Source organism: Puma concolor, chromosome D3 (genome assembly GCF_028749965.1).
Source record: "Puma concolor isolate L17-30 chromosome D3, mPumCon1.1.hap2, whole genome shotgun sequence".
NCBI lineage: Eukaryota > Metazoa > Chordata > Mammalia > Carnivora > Felidae > Puma > Puma concolor.
The window spans coordinates 87041285-87059638 of NC_141678.1; the positions used below are offsets into that span (position 1 = coordinate 87041285).

At 37.6% G+C, this 18354-nt stretch overlaps 1 protein-coding gene across 4 annotated transcripts in view; it reads right to left on the bottom strand.

Moving 5' to 3' along the window:
* Positions 1-18354, bottom strand: part of RTTN (rotatin) — a 163872-nt gene that overhangs the window by 118771 nt on the left and 26747 nt on the right. For all 4 annotated transcript variants that reach the window (XM_086683207.1, XM_086683208.1, XM_025931071.2 and 1 more), the window contains exons 11-14: positions 17034-17204; positions 12021-12233; positions 10702-10814; positions 8128-8254 (exon numbers count right to left, since the gene is read on the bottom strand). In XM_086683207.1, the coding sequence (XP_086539333.1) occupies positions 8128-8254; positions 10702-10814; positions 12021-12233; positions 17034-17204 (624 nt within the window). The remainder of the gene's footprint in view (positions 1-8127; positions 8255-10701; positions 10815-12020; positions 12234-17033; positions 17205-18354) is intronic.

Consider the following 18354-nt stretch of genomic DNA (forward strand, 5'->3'; position numbering starts at 1 on the left):
CTCTCATCACTAAATACACATCAACTTACCTACACTGGTCTTTATGCCAAACAAAAAAGCACTAGAATCCCATCCAAGACCAATCCTGCCCGTAACCTGCATCCTAGCTGTCCTCCTAACACCTGTTCCTGTACCTGTGTTCCTGCACAGTTCCTGCACCTGTGTCTTCTCCAGCACCTTTACTTCCCCTTCTTCCAGGGTTAGTCCTGTGACTCTGTCACATGCTCTAAGGGTCCCCGGATCTAATATGCCCCTGCTGCTACCAGTGCATCTTCCAGCTCTCCATCGCAACACAGCACAAGTCCTAGGCCTCTACGTGCTCACTCCCAGGTTGTCCTCCACCCACACCAGCAGGACCTCAGGCCCCATCACCCCACAGAAGCCTCCTGTCAACTTCGTGACACTGAACCCAATGCGTTCATCTCTGTTGTCATTTGACTCCGCCCAGGATACCATACTCCCCTCTCCTCTCAGACACTTCTATATTTCTGTTGCTGGCTCCTGCTGTGCCCACCTTCTATCTGGTTAGACCCTAGATGGCCTCTCCCCAGTCTCTCACCAGATGACCCAACTTGGCCTTGTGGCTTTCAGCACCATCTCTGTGCTGATGACTCAAAATTTTACAGCTAGTCTGGGCTCCACACTCCAGAGACAGTTTGGTACAAAGCTTAAGAATAGAGTTTAGGAGTCAGACTGTCCGGGTTCAAAGTCCAGTTTTACTACTTCTAGACCTTGGACAAGTTCATAGCATCTCTGTTTTTTCAAGAGAGAATACATACCTTATAGTGTTATGAAGATTAAAGTAGGGAATACATTTATAAAAGTACCTGATATACAGAATAAATGTTAGTTGTTATCACTATTATTGCCACCATCATATAACTGGCATTATTATTATTATTATATTCAACCATCTACTTAGCATCTCCACTTACATGTAAAAAGGCATCTCAAATTTAACACATTCAAAATAATTCTATCCAACCCACAATCCAACACTGGGGACAATATGATCAATCCAATTACTAAATCCCAAACCCCAGAACTCCTCCTTGATGCTTTCTATACCCTACTCCCATTACCAGTAGACCAACCAGCTCTACATCCATTATGTATCCTGAATTCATTTTCTTCCCAGCATCTCCACCACATCATCGTATCTCACTGGGGCCACTACAGTGGAATTGGCCTTTTGGCTTCCACTCTTGATCCCTGACAATTGATTCTCCACACAATAGGAAGAGTGATCTTTTTTAAAAAGGTAATCAGATCGAATCAATTTCCTGCATAAAATCATTCATAGCTTCTCACTGTACTTAGAATAAAATTCAAAGCTTTATAATGGTTGGCAAGGCATTTCAAGGAATTATTTAAAGTCCATTTCAAATATCTGAACATCAAAGCCAATTCTACTATTCTAAATTTCTGAGTGTAAGAACTATCCCACGCATATGGAGCTCAGCTTCTTGACCTCCTCATCTCAATAACATTACCTGCCCGATATCTCAGAACACTTCAACTTACCTTTCACTTGTTTTCCTTCTAAAATCACAAACACAGGTTTCTACCTTGCTTAACACTTTGTAACATACTATTTCCCGTGACCTCCAGTGTATAATCCTGACTACTTCCTTCCCTCTGGCCTTTACTTCCTCTGATTCTATGGGCTATCACTTCAGCTACTCAGCTTACTTTCACCAAAGGCCTTCCCTCCCATCCTCAAGGAAAAACCACAATGCTCCATGGATCCAGATGTTCACATTCTCCAAAACCACAAACAGCTAGCCAAAGATAACATTGCAAAGAAGATTCGTTTCACTTACAAGATTATTAAGACAATCAACTGGGCTCTCATTGCAACCCCCAAATCCTTCTATTTGATTATATCAAACTTCTACTCATATCAGTCATTTCAAACACATTGCAAATACCACTTACTCTCAATCTCAAAGAGAATATACAATTCAACTTGCTGCTACACCTAAGCCCACCTAAGTTCAGTTAGCTATCAATATTCTAGATCCCAATGCCTTCAACTTTCAAAGGCACTAGCTTCTCCTAATTAGCCACTTGTCACCCTCTACCTTTCCCTCTCAACTGGTTCTTTTGATGAGTATTTCAACGTATTAAATGAAGATATAACTTCCTAACAAGCCCCTCCAGGCTATGGTACTTATCAACTCTGTCAAATCCATGGAAACAAGGCAGAAGTAATTATAAAACCACTGTCTACAGAATATAAGATTCCCCAAGTATAAACTACCTGCCAAAGATAACCTTACAATCAAAAATCACATCACCGGTTGGCTGAAAACAACAACATAAAAGAGATCCAATAGCCATAATAAATGAAAGCATTCGATGTAATAGATGATGTAAATAAGATTATAAAATTAGTATGTTTAAAATTTTCAAAGAAACAAAAGAAGAAAATGAAAGACTATTATGAAAAGAATGAGTTAAAAAAAGAAGCAAAGAGGGGTGCCTGGGTGGTTCAGTTAGTTGAGCCTCCAACTTCAGCTCAGGTCATGATCTCACGGTTCCTGAGTTCAAGCCCCCCATGAGACTCTGTGCTATCAGTGTAATGGCTGCTTCGGGTCCTCTGTCCCCCTCCTTCTCTGCCCCTCACCTGCTTGTACTGTATCTCTCAAAAATAAATAAACATTAAAAAAATATTTTTAAAAAGGTATAGTAATGAAAAATGGAATAAGCAAAATCTAAAACGATGAATAAATTAAAAGCAACAATGATGAGTTAAAGATGGATGTTATTTATAAGAAAGAAAAAACAAGGGCACTTGCTTGGGTGGCTCAGTCAGTTAAGCATCCAAACCTTGGACTCTTGATTTTGGCTTGTGTTATGATCTCTCGGTTCATAGGATCAAGCCCTGTGTCCGGCTTCACACACTGAGCGTGGAGCCTGTCTGGGATTTCCTCTTCCTTTCTCTCTGCCCCTCGCCCACACGCACATGCATGCTTTCTCTCTCTCAAAATAAATAAACTTTAAAAAATACATATATATTTTAAAAAAGAAAAAAACAGAAAAATAACAACTGTTGGGGACCATGCAGAGAAACTGGAAGCGTTATGCACTACTGGTAGGGAGGTATAATGGTGCAGCCACAATGGAAAACAGCATGGCAGGTCCTCAAAAAATTAAAAATAGAACTACCATATGATCCAGTAATTCTACTTCTGGATATACACTCAAAAGAAAAGCAGGGACTCAAACAGATATCTGTATGCCCATGTTCAAAGAAGCACTGTTCACAATAGCCAAAAGAGGGAAACAACCCAAATCTCCTTGAACAGAGGGTGGCACGTCAACAAATGTGGTATTTACATGCAACAGAGTATTATATAGCCTTTAAAAAGGAATGCAATTCTGATATATGCTGTAACATAAACGAACCTTGAAGACATCATGCTAAGTTCAAAAAAAAAAAAAAAAAAAAAACAGACACAAAAAGGCAAACACTGATTCCACTTATATGAGGTACCTAGTGCAGTCTCATTCAGACAGAAAGCAGAATGTTGGCTACCAGGAGCCGGGGGGAGGGAGAGTGGGGAGTTATTGTTTAATGGGTACAGACTTTCAATTTGGGAAGTTAAGTTTTGGAGATGGGTAATGATGACAGTTGCACAACAATGTGAATGTACTTGATGACTCTTAACTGTACACTTATAAATGATTAAATGGTAAATTTTGTGTCATGTATATTTTACTACAAATTTTAAAAAGCAAATTAGACATGGGTGAGGAAAGAATTAGTATCCTGAATGACTGCACTGAGGAATCCCAGCCAACCAAATCAAAACAAGACACAGAAAATGGGAAAGAGGACTTAAAAGACACAAAGAGTAAAATGAGGTCTACCTAGATCTAATGAGAGTTCTACTTGGAGAGAACAGTAAGGATAAGGAAACAGCAGTGATTAAGAATTATCCAGAAATGAAGGTAGATATGAGTCTTTTGGCTAAAGAGTGATAAACAAGATAAATAAAAAATGTACACAAAGACACACTGTAATGAAACTGTAGAACACCGGAGACAAGGAAAAGATCTTAAAAACAAGTAAACAACAAAAAAAGAAAATTATAATTTAACTGATAGCAGACTTCTCAACAATGATAGAAGCCAAACAAAGCACTATTGGCAAAGTGCTATGGAAAAACAGCAATAGACCTATACAGTTCTTTATCCACCTAAACTATCATTCAGGAATAAGGTAAAATCAAGGCATTTTCAAACACATGTACTAACAGTTACAGACTGTCAATGAAAATACTGAAAAAAATATTTCAGTAAAAAGTAGACTGAACCTAAATATGTATCAATAAAACGTGTTTTCAATCTAAAGAGCAGTTAAGAAGAATGAATTGGTAAGATCTGAGTCCTACCATTAAATGAAAGCCATAAGGCAGCAAAAACATACGTACACTATGAAATTATATACTTTTTTAAGCAGAAAAAACAATTGCATACATTATTTATAAAGACATACATACATAGTACAAATATATATATGGACAAACACCAATTATGTAAGAGTGGTTGTCTTGGTGGATGAAAGAAGAGGAAAAAGGAAAGAAGCTTCAGTTACAACTAATATTTTTATTTCTCTGAATAAAAGAGGGTTAGAAGCAAAACTGGCAAAATGTAAACATTTGTTTTATCCAGTTAGTGTTTACAAGAATGATGAATATAAAAGTACATTTTCAAGAGTACACAGTAACATGTATCTTTCAGTACTGATCTATATACAACGTTCTTTGCAATATTGAAATAGTTAATATTTTATGTACTACTCTATGCTGAAATATTTTATAACTTAAAAATGAAAGTATTGGGGCGCCTGGGTGGCGCAGTCGGTTAAGCGTCCGACTTCAGCCAGGTCACGATCTCATGGTCCGGGAGTTCGAGCCCCGCGTCAGGCTCTGGGCTGATGGCTCGGAGCCTGGAGCCTGTTTCCGATTCTGTGTCTCCCTCTCTCTCTGCCCCTCCCCCGTTCATGCTCTGTCTCTCTCTGTCCCAAAAATAAATAAACGTTGAAAAAAATTAAAAAAAAAAAAATGAAAGTATTTTCTTCAAAAGAAAAATAGTACTATAGCTAACACTAAAACATTTAAGCCAAATAACCTAAATTTTTTCCTAAGCATAGAAATCACTTTTGAACACATGATAGAAATCATTTTCTTACAATACTTCCATCATTAACACAACATAAATGTCTTTTTAATTAATTTATTTACTGTTTAATTTACATCCAAGTTAGGTAGCATATAGTACAACAATGAGTTCAGGAGTAAATTCCTTAATGCCCCTTACCCATTTAGCCCATCCTCCCTCCCACAACCTCTCCAGCAACCCTGTTTCTTTTCTATATTTAAGAATCTCTTATGTTTTGTCCCACTCTGTTTTCATATTATTTTTGCTTCCCTTTCCTTATGTACATCTGTTTAGTATCTTAAATTCCTCATATGAGTGAAGTCATATGATAGTTATCTTTCTCTAATTTTGCTTAGCATAATACCCTCCAGTCCCATCCACATAGTTGCAAATGGCAAGATTTCATTCTTTTTGATTGACAATACTCCATTGTACATATATACCACATCTTCTTTATCCATTCATCCATTGATGGACATTTGGGCTCTTTCCATACTTTGGCTATTGTCAACAGTGCTGCTATAAACATTGGGGTGCATGTGCCCTTTCAAACAGCACACCTGTATCCCTTGTGTAACTACCTAGTAGTGCAATTGCTGGGTCGTAGGGTAGTTCTATTTTTAATATTTTGAAGAACCTCTACTGTTTTCCAGAGAGGCTGCACCAGTTTGCATTCCCACCAGCAGTGCAAAAGAGATCCTTTTTCTCTGCATCCTCACCAATATCTGTTGTTGCCTGAGTGGTTAATTTCAGCCATTCTGATGACTGTAGGATGGTATCTAATGGTGGTTTTGATTCATATTTCCCTGATGATGAGTGATGTTGAGCATCTTTTCATATGTCTATTAGCCATCTGGATTTCTTCTTTGGAAAAGTGTCTATATATGCTTTTGCCCATTTCTTCACTGGATTGTTTTTTGGGTGTTGAGTTTAATAAGTTCTTTATAGATTTTGGATACTAACCCTTTATCTGATATATCATTTGCAAATTCCATTCCATTGGTTGCCTTCTAGTTTTGCTGACTGTTTCCTTCGCTGTGCTTTTAAACTTGACAAGGTCCCAATATTTCATTTTTGCTTTTATTTCCCTTGCCTCCGACATGTTAAGAAGTTGCTGCGGCCAAGGTCAAAGGGGTCAAAGTAGCTTGTTTTCTCCTCCAGGATTTTGTTGGTTTCCTTACATTAAGTCTTTCATCCATTTTGACTTTATTTTTGTGTATGGTATCAGAAAGTGGCCCAAGTTCATTCTGCATGTCGCTGTCCAGTTTTCCCGACACCATTTGTTGAGGAGACCATCTTTTTTCCATTGGATATTCTTTCCTGCTTTGTCAAAGATTAGTTGGTCATACATTTGTGGGTCCATTTCTGGGTTCTCTATTCTGTTCCATTGATCTGTTTTTGTGTCATTATCATACTGTCTTGATGATTACATCTTTGAAGTCTGGAATTGTGATGCCTACAGCTTTGGTTTTCTTTTTCAGGAATGCTTTGGCTATTTGGGGTCTCTTCTGTTTCCAGACAAATTTTAGGATTGTTTGTTCTAGCTCTGTGAAGAATGCTGGTGTTATTTTAATAGGGATTACACCGAATATGTAGATTGCTTTGGGTAGTATCGACATTTTAACAATATTTGTTCTTCCAATCCAGGAGCATGGAATATTTTTCCATTTTTTTGTGTGTGTCTTCTTCAATTTCTTTCATAAGCTTTCTAGAGTTTCAATATATAGATTTTTCACCTCTTTGGCTTGGTTTATTCCTAGGTATTTTATGGGTTTTGGTACAATTGTAAATGGGATCAATTCCTTGATTTCTCTTTGTGCTGCTTCATTATTGGTGTATAGAAATGCAACCAATTTCTATGCATTGATTTTATATCCTGCGACTTTGCTGAATTCATGTATCAGTTCTAGCAGTTTTTTAGTGAAGTCTTTGGGTTTTCCACACAGAGTATCAGGTCGTCTGCAGAGCTAAAGGTTGACTTTCTCCTTGCCAATATGGATGCCTTTTATTTCTTTGTGTTATCTGATTGCTGAGGCTAGGGCTTCCAGCCCTATTCACCACCACTTGAATAACAGTGGTGAGAGGGAACATCTTTGTCATGTTCCCGACCTTAAGGGGAAAGCTCTCGGTTTTTCCCCTTTGAGGATGATATTAGTGGTAGGTCTTTCATAAATGGCCTTTATGATCTTGAGGTACAATCTTTCTATCCCTACTTTCTTGAGGGTTTTTATCAAGAAAGGATGCTGTATTTTATCAAATACTTTTTCTACAGAGTTGTTTAGTTTTTTAATTCATTTTTGACAGAAAAGAGAGAGAAAAAGAGAGTGGGGGAGGGGCTGAGAGAGGGAGAAAGATTGAGAATCCCAAGAAGGCTCCACACTATCAGTGTGGAGCACAGTGTGGGGTTCAAACTCAAAAACTGTAAGATCATGACTGGAGCCAAAATCAAGAGTTGGAGGATTAAGCGGCTGAGCCACCCAGGCGTCCCTAATTTTAGAGTTTTGGCTTTTTTTTAATGTTTATTTATTTTTCAGAGAGACACAGAGTGCAAACAGAGGAGGAGCAGAGACAGAAGGAGACACAGAATCTGAAGCTGCCTCCAGGCTCTGAGCTGTCAGCACAGAGCCGGCGCTGGGCTCAAACTCACAAATTGCGAGACCATGATCTGAGCTGAAGCCGGATGTTTAACCAACTGAGCCATCCAGGCACCTCCCTAATTTTAGATTTTTAGTAAGAGAACCCAATGGCGCCCAGCTGGCTCAGCAGATAGAACATGTGACTCTTGATATCAGGGTTATAAGTTCAAGCCTCACATTGGGCATGGAGCCTACTTTAAAAGAAAAATAAAATGCTATTTAAAAAAGAAAAAGAAAGAAAGAAAGGAAGGAAGGAAGGAAGAAAACCCACTATTTGCTCTCCCCACCAAAAACAAAACAAAACAAAACCCAAAAAACCCACCTTAATAATTTCCAAACAGCAGTTGTAAGTTTCAACTTTCACTTGCAGTAATGGGTGAGATAACATTCGAAGAAACACCTTCTGACTTTCTCCTTGAAGTAATGGACTGGCCTGTGCAGATTTCCAGCTGGTAAAAAGGTAAAACATCCAAGACATCTAAGGTAAGCGAGTTACTAAAGAGATTGAAAAGAATATTGGAAAGGGTTTCTTCCTACTCCAGTTCCTCCAAGTGGGATCTTATTTAACTAACCCAATATTAATATCTATCCAAGCACTTGTTTCAAGGCAGAAAATATTCTCTTAAAAAATACCCAAGGGGTGCCTGGGTGGCTCAATTGGTTAAGCGTCCGACTTCAGCTCAGGTTGTGATCTCACGGTTCGTGAGTTCAAGCCCCACATCAGGCCCTGTGCTGACACCTCAGAATCTGCTTCAGATTGTGTCTCCCTCTCTCTGCTCCTCCTCTGCTCATGTTCTGTCTTTCTCTCTCTCAAAAATAAATATCAAAAAATATTTTTTTTTAAAGTACCCATACAAGTCTTTAAAAACCCATATTTGGAATGTAAACTGATACAGCCATTATGGAAAACAGTACAGTGTTTCCTCAAAATTAAAAATAGAACTACTATATAATCCATCAATCCCACTTTTCATTATGATTCCAAAGGAAATGAAATCAGTATCGCAAAGAAATATCTGTTCTCCCATGTTCATCCTAGGTATTACTCATAACAGCCAATACAGTTGACCTCTGAACAACACAAGGGTTAGGGGCACCAACCTCTATGCAGTTAAAAATCCATGTATAACTTCTGACTCCCCAAAAACTTAACTACTAATAGCTTACTGTTGACCAGAAACCTTCCCAATAATTTTAACAGCCAATAATACATATTTTGTACGTTATATGCATTATACATTGTACTCTATTATAATAAAGTAAGCTAGAGGAAAAAAAGTTTGAACAATCATAAGGGAAAAGACATTTACAGTAGTATACACATATTTATTGAAAAAAATCTGGGGCGCCTGGGTGGCTCAGTTGGTTAAGCATCCGACTTCGGCTCAGGTCATGATCTCACAGCTTGTGAGTCCGAGCCCCACGTCAGGCTCTGTGCTCACAGCTCGGAGCCTGGAGTCTGCTTCGGATTCTGTGTCTCCCTCTCTCTCTGCCCCTTCCTCACTCATGCTCTGTCTCTGTCTCTGTCTCTCTCTCTCTCTCAAGAATAAATAAAACATTTAAAAAAAAAAGAAAAAAGAAAAAAAATCTGCATTACCCTCACAGTTCAAACCTGTACCGTTCAAGGGTAACCATATATGGAAACAACTCAAGTGTCCATTAATGGATACACAAGTAAAGAAAATGTGGTGTATATATACAATGGAACATTATTCAACCTTAAAAAAAAAAAAAGGAAATCCTATCGTTTGTGACAACACAGATGAAGCAGGAGTCCATTAGGCTAAGTAACTTAAGCCAGGTACAGAAAAGGCAAATACATGGCATAATCTCATTTACGTGTGTAATCTAAAGAAGTCAAACTCATAGAAGCAGAGAGTAGAATGGTGGTGACCAGGGACTGAGGAATAGGAGAAATAGGGAGATGTTGTTCAAAAGGTACAAAGTTTCAGTTATTCAGAACGAATACATTCTGGAGACCTAATGTACTCTATGAGGACTAGAGTTAATAATACTGTATTGTATCCTTGATACTTGTTAAGAAAACAGATCTTAAATGTTCTTACCACACACACACACACACACACACACACATAGTGACTATGTGAGGTAATAAATAAATAAATCCCATACTTAATCAATATTTATCATCATGGATAATCAATATTTATCATCATGGAATTTACTCCTTCCAAAAGCAATGAAGACCCTAAATTCTAAATAGGAATCTGCTCCAATGTCTTCAAAATAAATTAAACAGTGCATGATGCATTCTAAAAATCCATATAGGAAAACAGTAGGAAGCAATGAAACTTACATTTAAAAACCCTCATTTTAAGTTATTAATCAAAACTTTAGAGACAAATAAACAAATATGCTTGAATACTTGGTTTGGATGGACACCAAAACAAATGTATAAAAATCCAGGGATAATTCATTTTGATTATAGGCATGGTATTTTTTTTTTTTAATTTTTTTTTCAACGTTTTTATTTATTTTTGGGACAGAGAGAGACAGAGCATGAACCGGGGAGGGGCAGAGAGAGAGGGAGACACAGAATCGGAAACAGGCTCCAGGCTCCGAGCCATCAGCCCAGAGCCCGACGCGGGGCTTGAACCCACGGACCGCGAGATCGTGACCTGGCTGAAGTCGGACGCTTAACCGACTGCGCCACCCAGGCGCCCCTAGGCATGGTATTTTTAAAGTTTACCCTATAAAATAGTTAACTGCCCTAATGCAGCTATACATATACAGATCAGAGGTCAAACATACATAAAAACAATTTTAATTAAAAAACAGTAAAAATTAAGGCCAGTTCTGTTTTCATTGTTCCTAAGTGCACACACACACAATATATCCTATAATAACATAATCATATCAAGAAAGTGAGTATTACATCTTTGAACACATGCAGATGATTTCCTTTATTAGGGGGAAATGCTGATGATAGGAAAAGCTTCGCAAGGCTTGGTCTGCCAGCTCCACTAATTCTAAGAGATTCTTCTCTCCCTAAAAAAAACAGCAGAAGGGAACAGTAAATGTCAAGTTCATGTACAGTAGAATTCTCAACAGCTAACTAAGCAACTTCAAGAAATTAGATCATTCAAAGACCCTGAGACTGTTCACATTTGCTTAAGTCCACTTTCCTAACAAGCAAACTAAAAATGTCAGCTTAGGGGGGAAAATTCCTAGCTAAATGCCACAAGAGACTATTTTTCACTTCCAAGTAGGCTTAAAGTTACAATCGAGTGGCCACATTCTTTGACAGTTTGTAGCCCTATCAGCCTACGAACTGTCGACTCAAAGCAGGACTTGTGTATTTTATGATCCACTCCCCCTTCTACATGCTGACCACTTCTACAAACATAAAGGACAACCAACACATCATGATTAACTGACCATGCAGAATGTCACGGAAATAATTTGACAATCTGAACTTCTATCACGGAAGAAACAAGAAGCCAGCAGCAGTGAGATATGGCAAAACAAAAGGAAAAAATAACAGGTAAATAAAGGAAAATTAGAACTAAGAGGTTGAGCTAGCTTCCACTGTAGGAAACAAAAGGAATAAAAATTTATTTCCTAATTTTTTAGATCTTCAGGACCCATTTTGGTACTTCCAAACAGTAAACAACTATTATAGTCAGTGTCTATTTTAAGACTCATAAACCCCTTTACTGACAACATACTAAATATCCTAAAAGTATCTCTAAAAGGGATAAATAACAATACATAATCTTTGCTATAACACTGCACCTAAAGTCATTCTACCTTACAATCTACCTCATTATTGTATTTAGTAAAAAATCAGGCTCTTTGTGTATGTAATAAGCCTATGAAATATTAAAGGAAAAATATGTCTACAGAAAGCACTAAAATGGCCATCATAGTTGTTTATGTCAATTGTCACTGTTCACACATAGTAAGTCACTTCAAAAAGGAACTCTCTATTCAATATTAAGACATTGATAATAATTACTGCCTTTTCAAAAACCAATGGGTCTCATCAATACACACCAATCATTATTCTAAAGTCTTTATTTTACCTTTACACGAATCATATACTTACCTTGATCTGAAAAACGAACGCTCAATAATAAAGTATCTCACCTCCAATATTCAATTGTTATATGTCCATCAGTTTGAAAGTATAGGTTATGTTTTCTAAATATTTTATCAAAAGAATATTTAAAAGACATTAACAGAACTTTTTACCTCCTTCCCAACATCAGACAGGAAGTTACAGGTACATTCGATTGAATAAACAGCCTCCGCAGTTCGTTTATAAATACTGTAGTTTTCAGAATTCAGCTGTTCCAAATATGCCACAACAGCTTCGTGAATATTTGGATATTCCAAAGAAATAGGCATGTCCAAAGAAACTAAAAATAATGCTGCTGACAAAGGCTCTGGTAAAAAGTGGCTTGCCTTAACGAATAAAAAAAAAAAAAGTTAAAAATTGTTTTAGAAAAATATGGTAGACTATGATTTTAATATAGCTAGCTCAACTTTTTATTTATATCATTGTCTATCACAAAGTCTATGCTTCTCCAAAGAAAATTCTATTCCTTAACACACCATTCACTTCTATGTCTCATTCAATGTAATTTTTCTCTGCTCAAAACAACTCAAGTCCAAATTTCAACTCTTTCCAAAAGCCTGGCACACAGGATAGTTCCTTCTTCCCCAAACCAACAACCAGAGTCACTCTCCCCACCCCCCAGGCCGTGAACCTTGTTTATATCTCTGCTACTAAACTGAAGGCAGGAGGCTTTCTGATCTAAGTATTTCATGCTGTGCACATAAATCTGCAGAATAATGCAATAAAGTCCTGAAAACAAGAGCACTTCTCCACTGAAGCTGAACACATAACCCAGGGCTTATTAACTACATATTGAATTGAATAACACTAAATCAAACACAACTATAGATTGATTTGAACAGAAATTGATTTTTTGTTTAGTTCATATTTCAGAGGGGAAAGGAGAAATTCAACAATAATTACATAGTTCTAAAACACTCAGAGAGGAGTGACCCTTAATTAGTATAAAATTAACATGCCCAAATGAAATATTATACATTTTGTAACCTTAAAACAATTGATTTAAAATTGAAAGAACTGTTTCTTTGGGTTCTGTTTTTTAATGATTCTAGTTTGGTGATAGGATTCTATGAATGAAGGAAACAAAAAGGATTCAAAATTCAATGTTTGGAGAAAATCTTTTGGCATAGCCTATTACTTTGGCTGAAATGCTGTCTTTATTAAAGGGCAGGCTTGGTCACCATTTATTTCATGCATATCCTATTTTAAGAATAATTATTAACTGCCTGAAAATCTAACATTAAGGGCTAAATCAGCTAAATGATGCTTCTAAAATCAAATAAAGTTGCCAAATAAATATCAGAAACTATAGGAATCAAATTTTTAGTTCTATGTAATCATGAAATAAAGCCCTAACTATTAAGACAGCAGCTATTAGAAAATCAAGAGAAATTTCATGATTCTGTGAAGAACTCTCTTAGGGGGGAAAAAGAGAGGCAAACTAGATTATCTGCTCACCTATGGTTTGCTCACTCAGCAAATACTTGCTGGGCCCCTACTATGTTCCCCTACAGTATGCCAGGAGTCATTCCAGACCCTGGAGGCACAGCAGGAAACAAACAGAACCCCCACCCTCACGAAGGGAACATTCCAGTGGAGAAGGCAGAGTAAATCGATATATTTCATAAGATAGCAGGTGTGGCCAGCAAGTGCTAAGGCAGAAAACAACAACAACAAGAGATGGGAAAGATGGAGAGGAACAGCAACCTGGGGGGGAAGTGCTACACTCTAGAGCAGCAGGGAAGGCCTCTCTGATAGGGTGGCATTTGAATCTCTGGCAGAAAAGCACCCATAGAAGAGTGAACTCCAAGTACAAAGGCCCAGAGACAAGGAGGCCAGTGCAGTTACCACTGAGGGATGGGGTTGAGGGCACTGGTGAACACATCAGGCAGGGCTCTGGGTCATCTTAAGACTTGCCCCTGGGGAAGCACTGGGAAATTTCAAGCAAGTATCAAGAGCAGCCTACAGGAACAGACGGAAAAGGGCAAGGGTGGAAGTGAGAGACAGATGAGCAAGCTGCTGCAACAACCTAGGCAAGAAAGGTGCCTCGAACTCAGGTAACAACGGTGCGAACAGCAAGAAGGGTTCAGACTCCAGACAGGTGTCAAGGAAGAAATGAGAAATTTTGTGGAGGGACTGGATCCAGGTGTACGTGAAAGACAGGAATCAAGGATGACTCTAAGTGTTCTGCCTGATCAACGATCAACCAGAAGAACGAAGGTGCTATCCACCCAGAGAGGCAAGACCGTAGAAAGACCAGAGAAGTGAGGAATTAGGGTTGAGACACGTGATGTTGGAAACATCGATCATCACCCAAGTGAAGACGTCAAAAAGGATGTTGAATCTACGAGTTTGTGCTTCAGGTGACACATGTGGTCTGGAACTATGAGTCGAGGAGGTGTCGGCAAACAGATGCTGTTTAAAGACCACAAATGGGTCAGTCCTGGGTTTCTATTCCTTTCAAAGGTTAGAGAGAAAGAAGAATTAGCAAAGGAGACTGGGAGTTGGGCACTGCGCTAAGATATTAAAGCCTCACGGATCTAACTCCAAAGGTGCTGTGTTCTAGTTTAAAAAGAGCTTTCTCTGACTCTAGTCAGAAAAGTAAGAACAGCTGATGTGAGAATTCAGCACCAAGCAGATGTTTAGCAGATCTCACTCATGTAATAAATACTAATTTCCTTTCTTTCTTTTCACCCCATCACTAAGAAATTCTGACATCTTCACTCTCCATACCTACACATGAAACTTCATCTCAGCAACTCAAAGCACCATGCTCCAATCTCAGGTTGAATCCTGGCATAGTCCAGCGGACTGATCACAGTCAACAGACTGAAGACCGCCATCCTACATTTACCAGCATTATTCACCTGGCAGTCAGAACTAAAAGTGAAGCCACTTCAGGGCAAATCCATCACCACTATTAGATAAAAAGAATCAACAATACTATCTCGAAGGCTGGAGTCGGGTGGGGTGGGGGGATAGGAGGGATATAACATTGCTTTCTCTGAACCTTCCCACTCAGAGCAGGCACAGCCTCATCCAAGGGCTTGTGAGAACTGCAGAACTAATGGATCAGAATATGCAAGATGTCATTAACGAGATCTCTAGGTGATCTGTTTGCACATTACACTTTAAGAAGTGCTGCTCTGAATCTATGAGCTTTAGCAAATTATTAGGGATATATATATCTCAGTGAAAAAATCAAAGGCTTTTGGTATAAATTCTTCTGCATCCCCAGGCTGCTGGCTTAGAAAGAGCCAGAGTTTCCTACGATGCTCTGGATGCTGCTTCGAGCACAGGGCCAGTATTTTTAGCTCTTAATTTTTACCAAACTGATTTATCCAACCAGATCATTTTTCATAAGATTACCAATTCATCGTTTTAACCTGTTGATAGGTATTTTTCAAAATCTTTTCAAACCAATTATTATCCATTTCAAAAAGGCCTTCAAGGTCATCTTGTCCAAATTTCAAATCCAAGAAATCTCTACAAAGATTCACATTATCATTTTCCAACTTCCAATTTACATATTTGGCAGGCGGTAACTCAAATATTTAAAAACCACTTTCCAGGTTGAAAGTTTCAGAATCCAATCTCCATTTCAATTATTGGTGAGCCAGCAACAGGCAGAGGGCAGCATAATCATGAACCGAAAGAAATTTAACAGCAATGGAATAGGATTTTTGTCTGCATCTCATTTTAAAGTTCTTATTTTATTAATGAAAGCAATTATAACCATCTATAAACGAATACCTTAATCACAGTCTCCTCCATGGCCTGATTTACTATTCTAATGAAATGCCAATTTATGTATTTAAGAAAGGTACCAAATTGACAGATATAGTGACTTGCCTTCAAAAACAAAAACTAATAAATAAAAAGAGAACTAACTTCAAAAACTAACACACACACAGAGACTTTATATTATTCTAAAACTGAAGTAACTCAAAACATTTTTGATTTCTACTTTAATTGATTCCTATCCAAATAAGTACAGAGATGAAAAAAAATCTATAGTCAAAAAGCAATAAATAAAATTATATGGTATAATTGATGTTTTACATCAATATTATAGATAAATCGATCATTTGTAATACTTAGTAACAAGTTAATGTAGCACTACTAACTTTTCAGCTATATATTTGTCTATAACAAAGGACATCAAAAGGCACAGGAAATAGTTCTTTAGTTGCAGTAATTTCTCCTATACCTTCACTAAAACATGCCACACCTTTCTTTTTGCAGTATGTACACCATAAAATATGTGTGCATGAATAATTTGAGATGTTTTACAACTAACATTCAAATTCAGAGATATAACCTCTATTTAAAAATACAGTCATGGGGTGCCTAGGTGGCTCAGTTGGTTAAGCATCTGACTTTGGCTCAGGTTATGATCTAAGGGTTTGTGAGTTTGAGCCCGGCATTGGGTTCTGTGCTGACAGCTCAGAGCCTGGAACCTGCTTCAGATTCTTTGTCTCCCTCTCTCTCTGCCCCTCCCCTACTCTCTTTCTCTCTCTCTCAAAACAAATAAACTTTAAAAAACCAGTCATGAAATGATTTAAAAGAAATATGTACACCTACTAAAATCATCTTTAACATACAGTTATATAACAAACAACTGCTACAAGCAACAAAAGTGATGAATCTCAAAAAAAAAAGTCTTGAGCGAGTACATACCTTATAATTCCATTCACGTAATGTTGAAAAACAGACAAACTGATTGATAGTGACAGAAGTCAGAAAGAAAGTTCCGCTTGGAGAAAGGAATGAGAGGTAACTGATGGGAAGGGACTTCTGAAATGCTGGTAACATTGTATTTCATGTTCTGGGGTGGTGGTCACTTTTTAAACACTTTAATATAGTGCATTGTAAAAATGCACTGAACGGTGTACTTTTCTAAACATGTTACACCACAATTTTAAGAAGTTACCTAAAAAGGAATTTTTTTTTAGAAGTAATTTTTTTTCTATCAAATGACTTGTCAAAACTGTTCAAACATGTTAGTCTTTCTCAATTACTACCTTTCTAATATCATTAGAAATCATGAAATGATCACAGGAAATTTACAACTGAACACTTACTTGTAACATTCAATAAACCACAAGGAACATTACCACCCTCACCTTTTCAACAGGGAGAAGCGCCTGCAGGACTCGGACCGCGAACAGAGAAGTGCTCACAAAGGCCATCCGGTGATGCACCAGCACCGCCTCCGGCTGGTCTGAACTGGCACCACTTTTATGGTAGCACATGGCATCTCCCAGGGACGCCAGCACCATGAGCAGCTTCTCTTTCTGCAGACATTTAAACACGAAATGGGAGAACAACCAATTTCAGGAGCCAGTATGGAAAATTTCATGGAGAATAATTTACAATAGTATAACAAATAACAAAACAAACCCAAACAAAAACTTCTTCCTCCCTATAAGAATAATCAATACCTGCTGAAATAATTTAAAATACTACCAGTGCATAATAGGCACACCTAAAGTTTTCTAAACTAACAATATTTACATATTTAATATGAATTGTAATAATGAATAAAAATAAATAAAAAAGTTTAATGAAGCATAAATTCCTCCTAGTTTCTAATACTTAATTGTTACAAGTTCAAAATCAGCATGTAAATCTCTCACAAAGTATTTATTAGGCCTACTGTATACTTAACACAGTGGCAGGTATAGTGGGGGGGAAATGCACGACTACAAGAGACATCCCTGCCCTCAAACTGATCCTAAAATTACTAAAGAAATGTGACAGGGAAAGTCATATAATTACAAAACAATTAAACAGCAAACCCTATGAGTTCTCTCTTCACGTAAAAAAGGCCGTTTCAAGGCAAATGTTCTGCCATCAGAAACTTCTAGGTAAGTTACTACTTAACTAGAAGTTATATCCTTTAAATTGAAAGACATACATAAACTACAAAGAGAAAGCTAACTTGCAAATCAATAATGATAGAGACCAAAACACATCCTCTATGTGCTGACATTCCCCCATAAACTAGCTGCTAAAAGGACAGCATCACTAAGACAGAACAAAAGGGCACTGGAGACCTCACTCTCACCTTTCCACTGAGGATATATGAAAACAAAAACAGGAAATACTCTGTAAACTAAGGATAAAAATGTATGCCAGAAATTTTTTCATTCAAGGATGAATATACTGGAAGCAAACTAAAAGGTATGAGGCCTAAAAAAAAAATTATATAAAAGATCAAAGCTACAGTGAGATCCTGCTTCACCCCCATTAGGATGGCTATTAACATGAGTGGAGCTGGAGTGTGTTACGCAAAGGTAAGTAAGTCAGCCAGAGAAAAGCAAACACCATGTGATTTCACTCACATGTGGAATTTAAGAAACAAAACAAATGAACACAGGGGAAGGAAAAAAAAAGAGAGAGAGAGAGGGAGGCAAACCATAAGAGACTCTTCACAATAGAGAA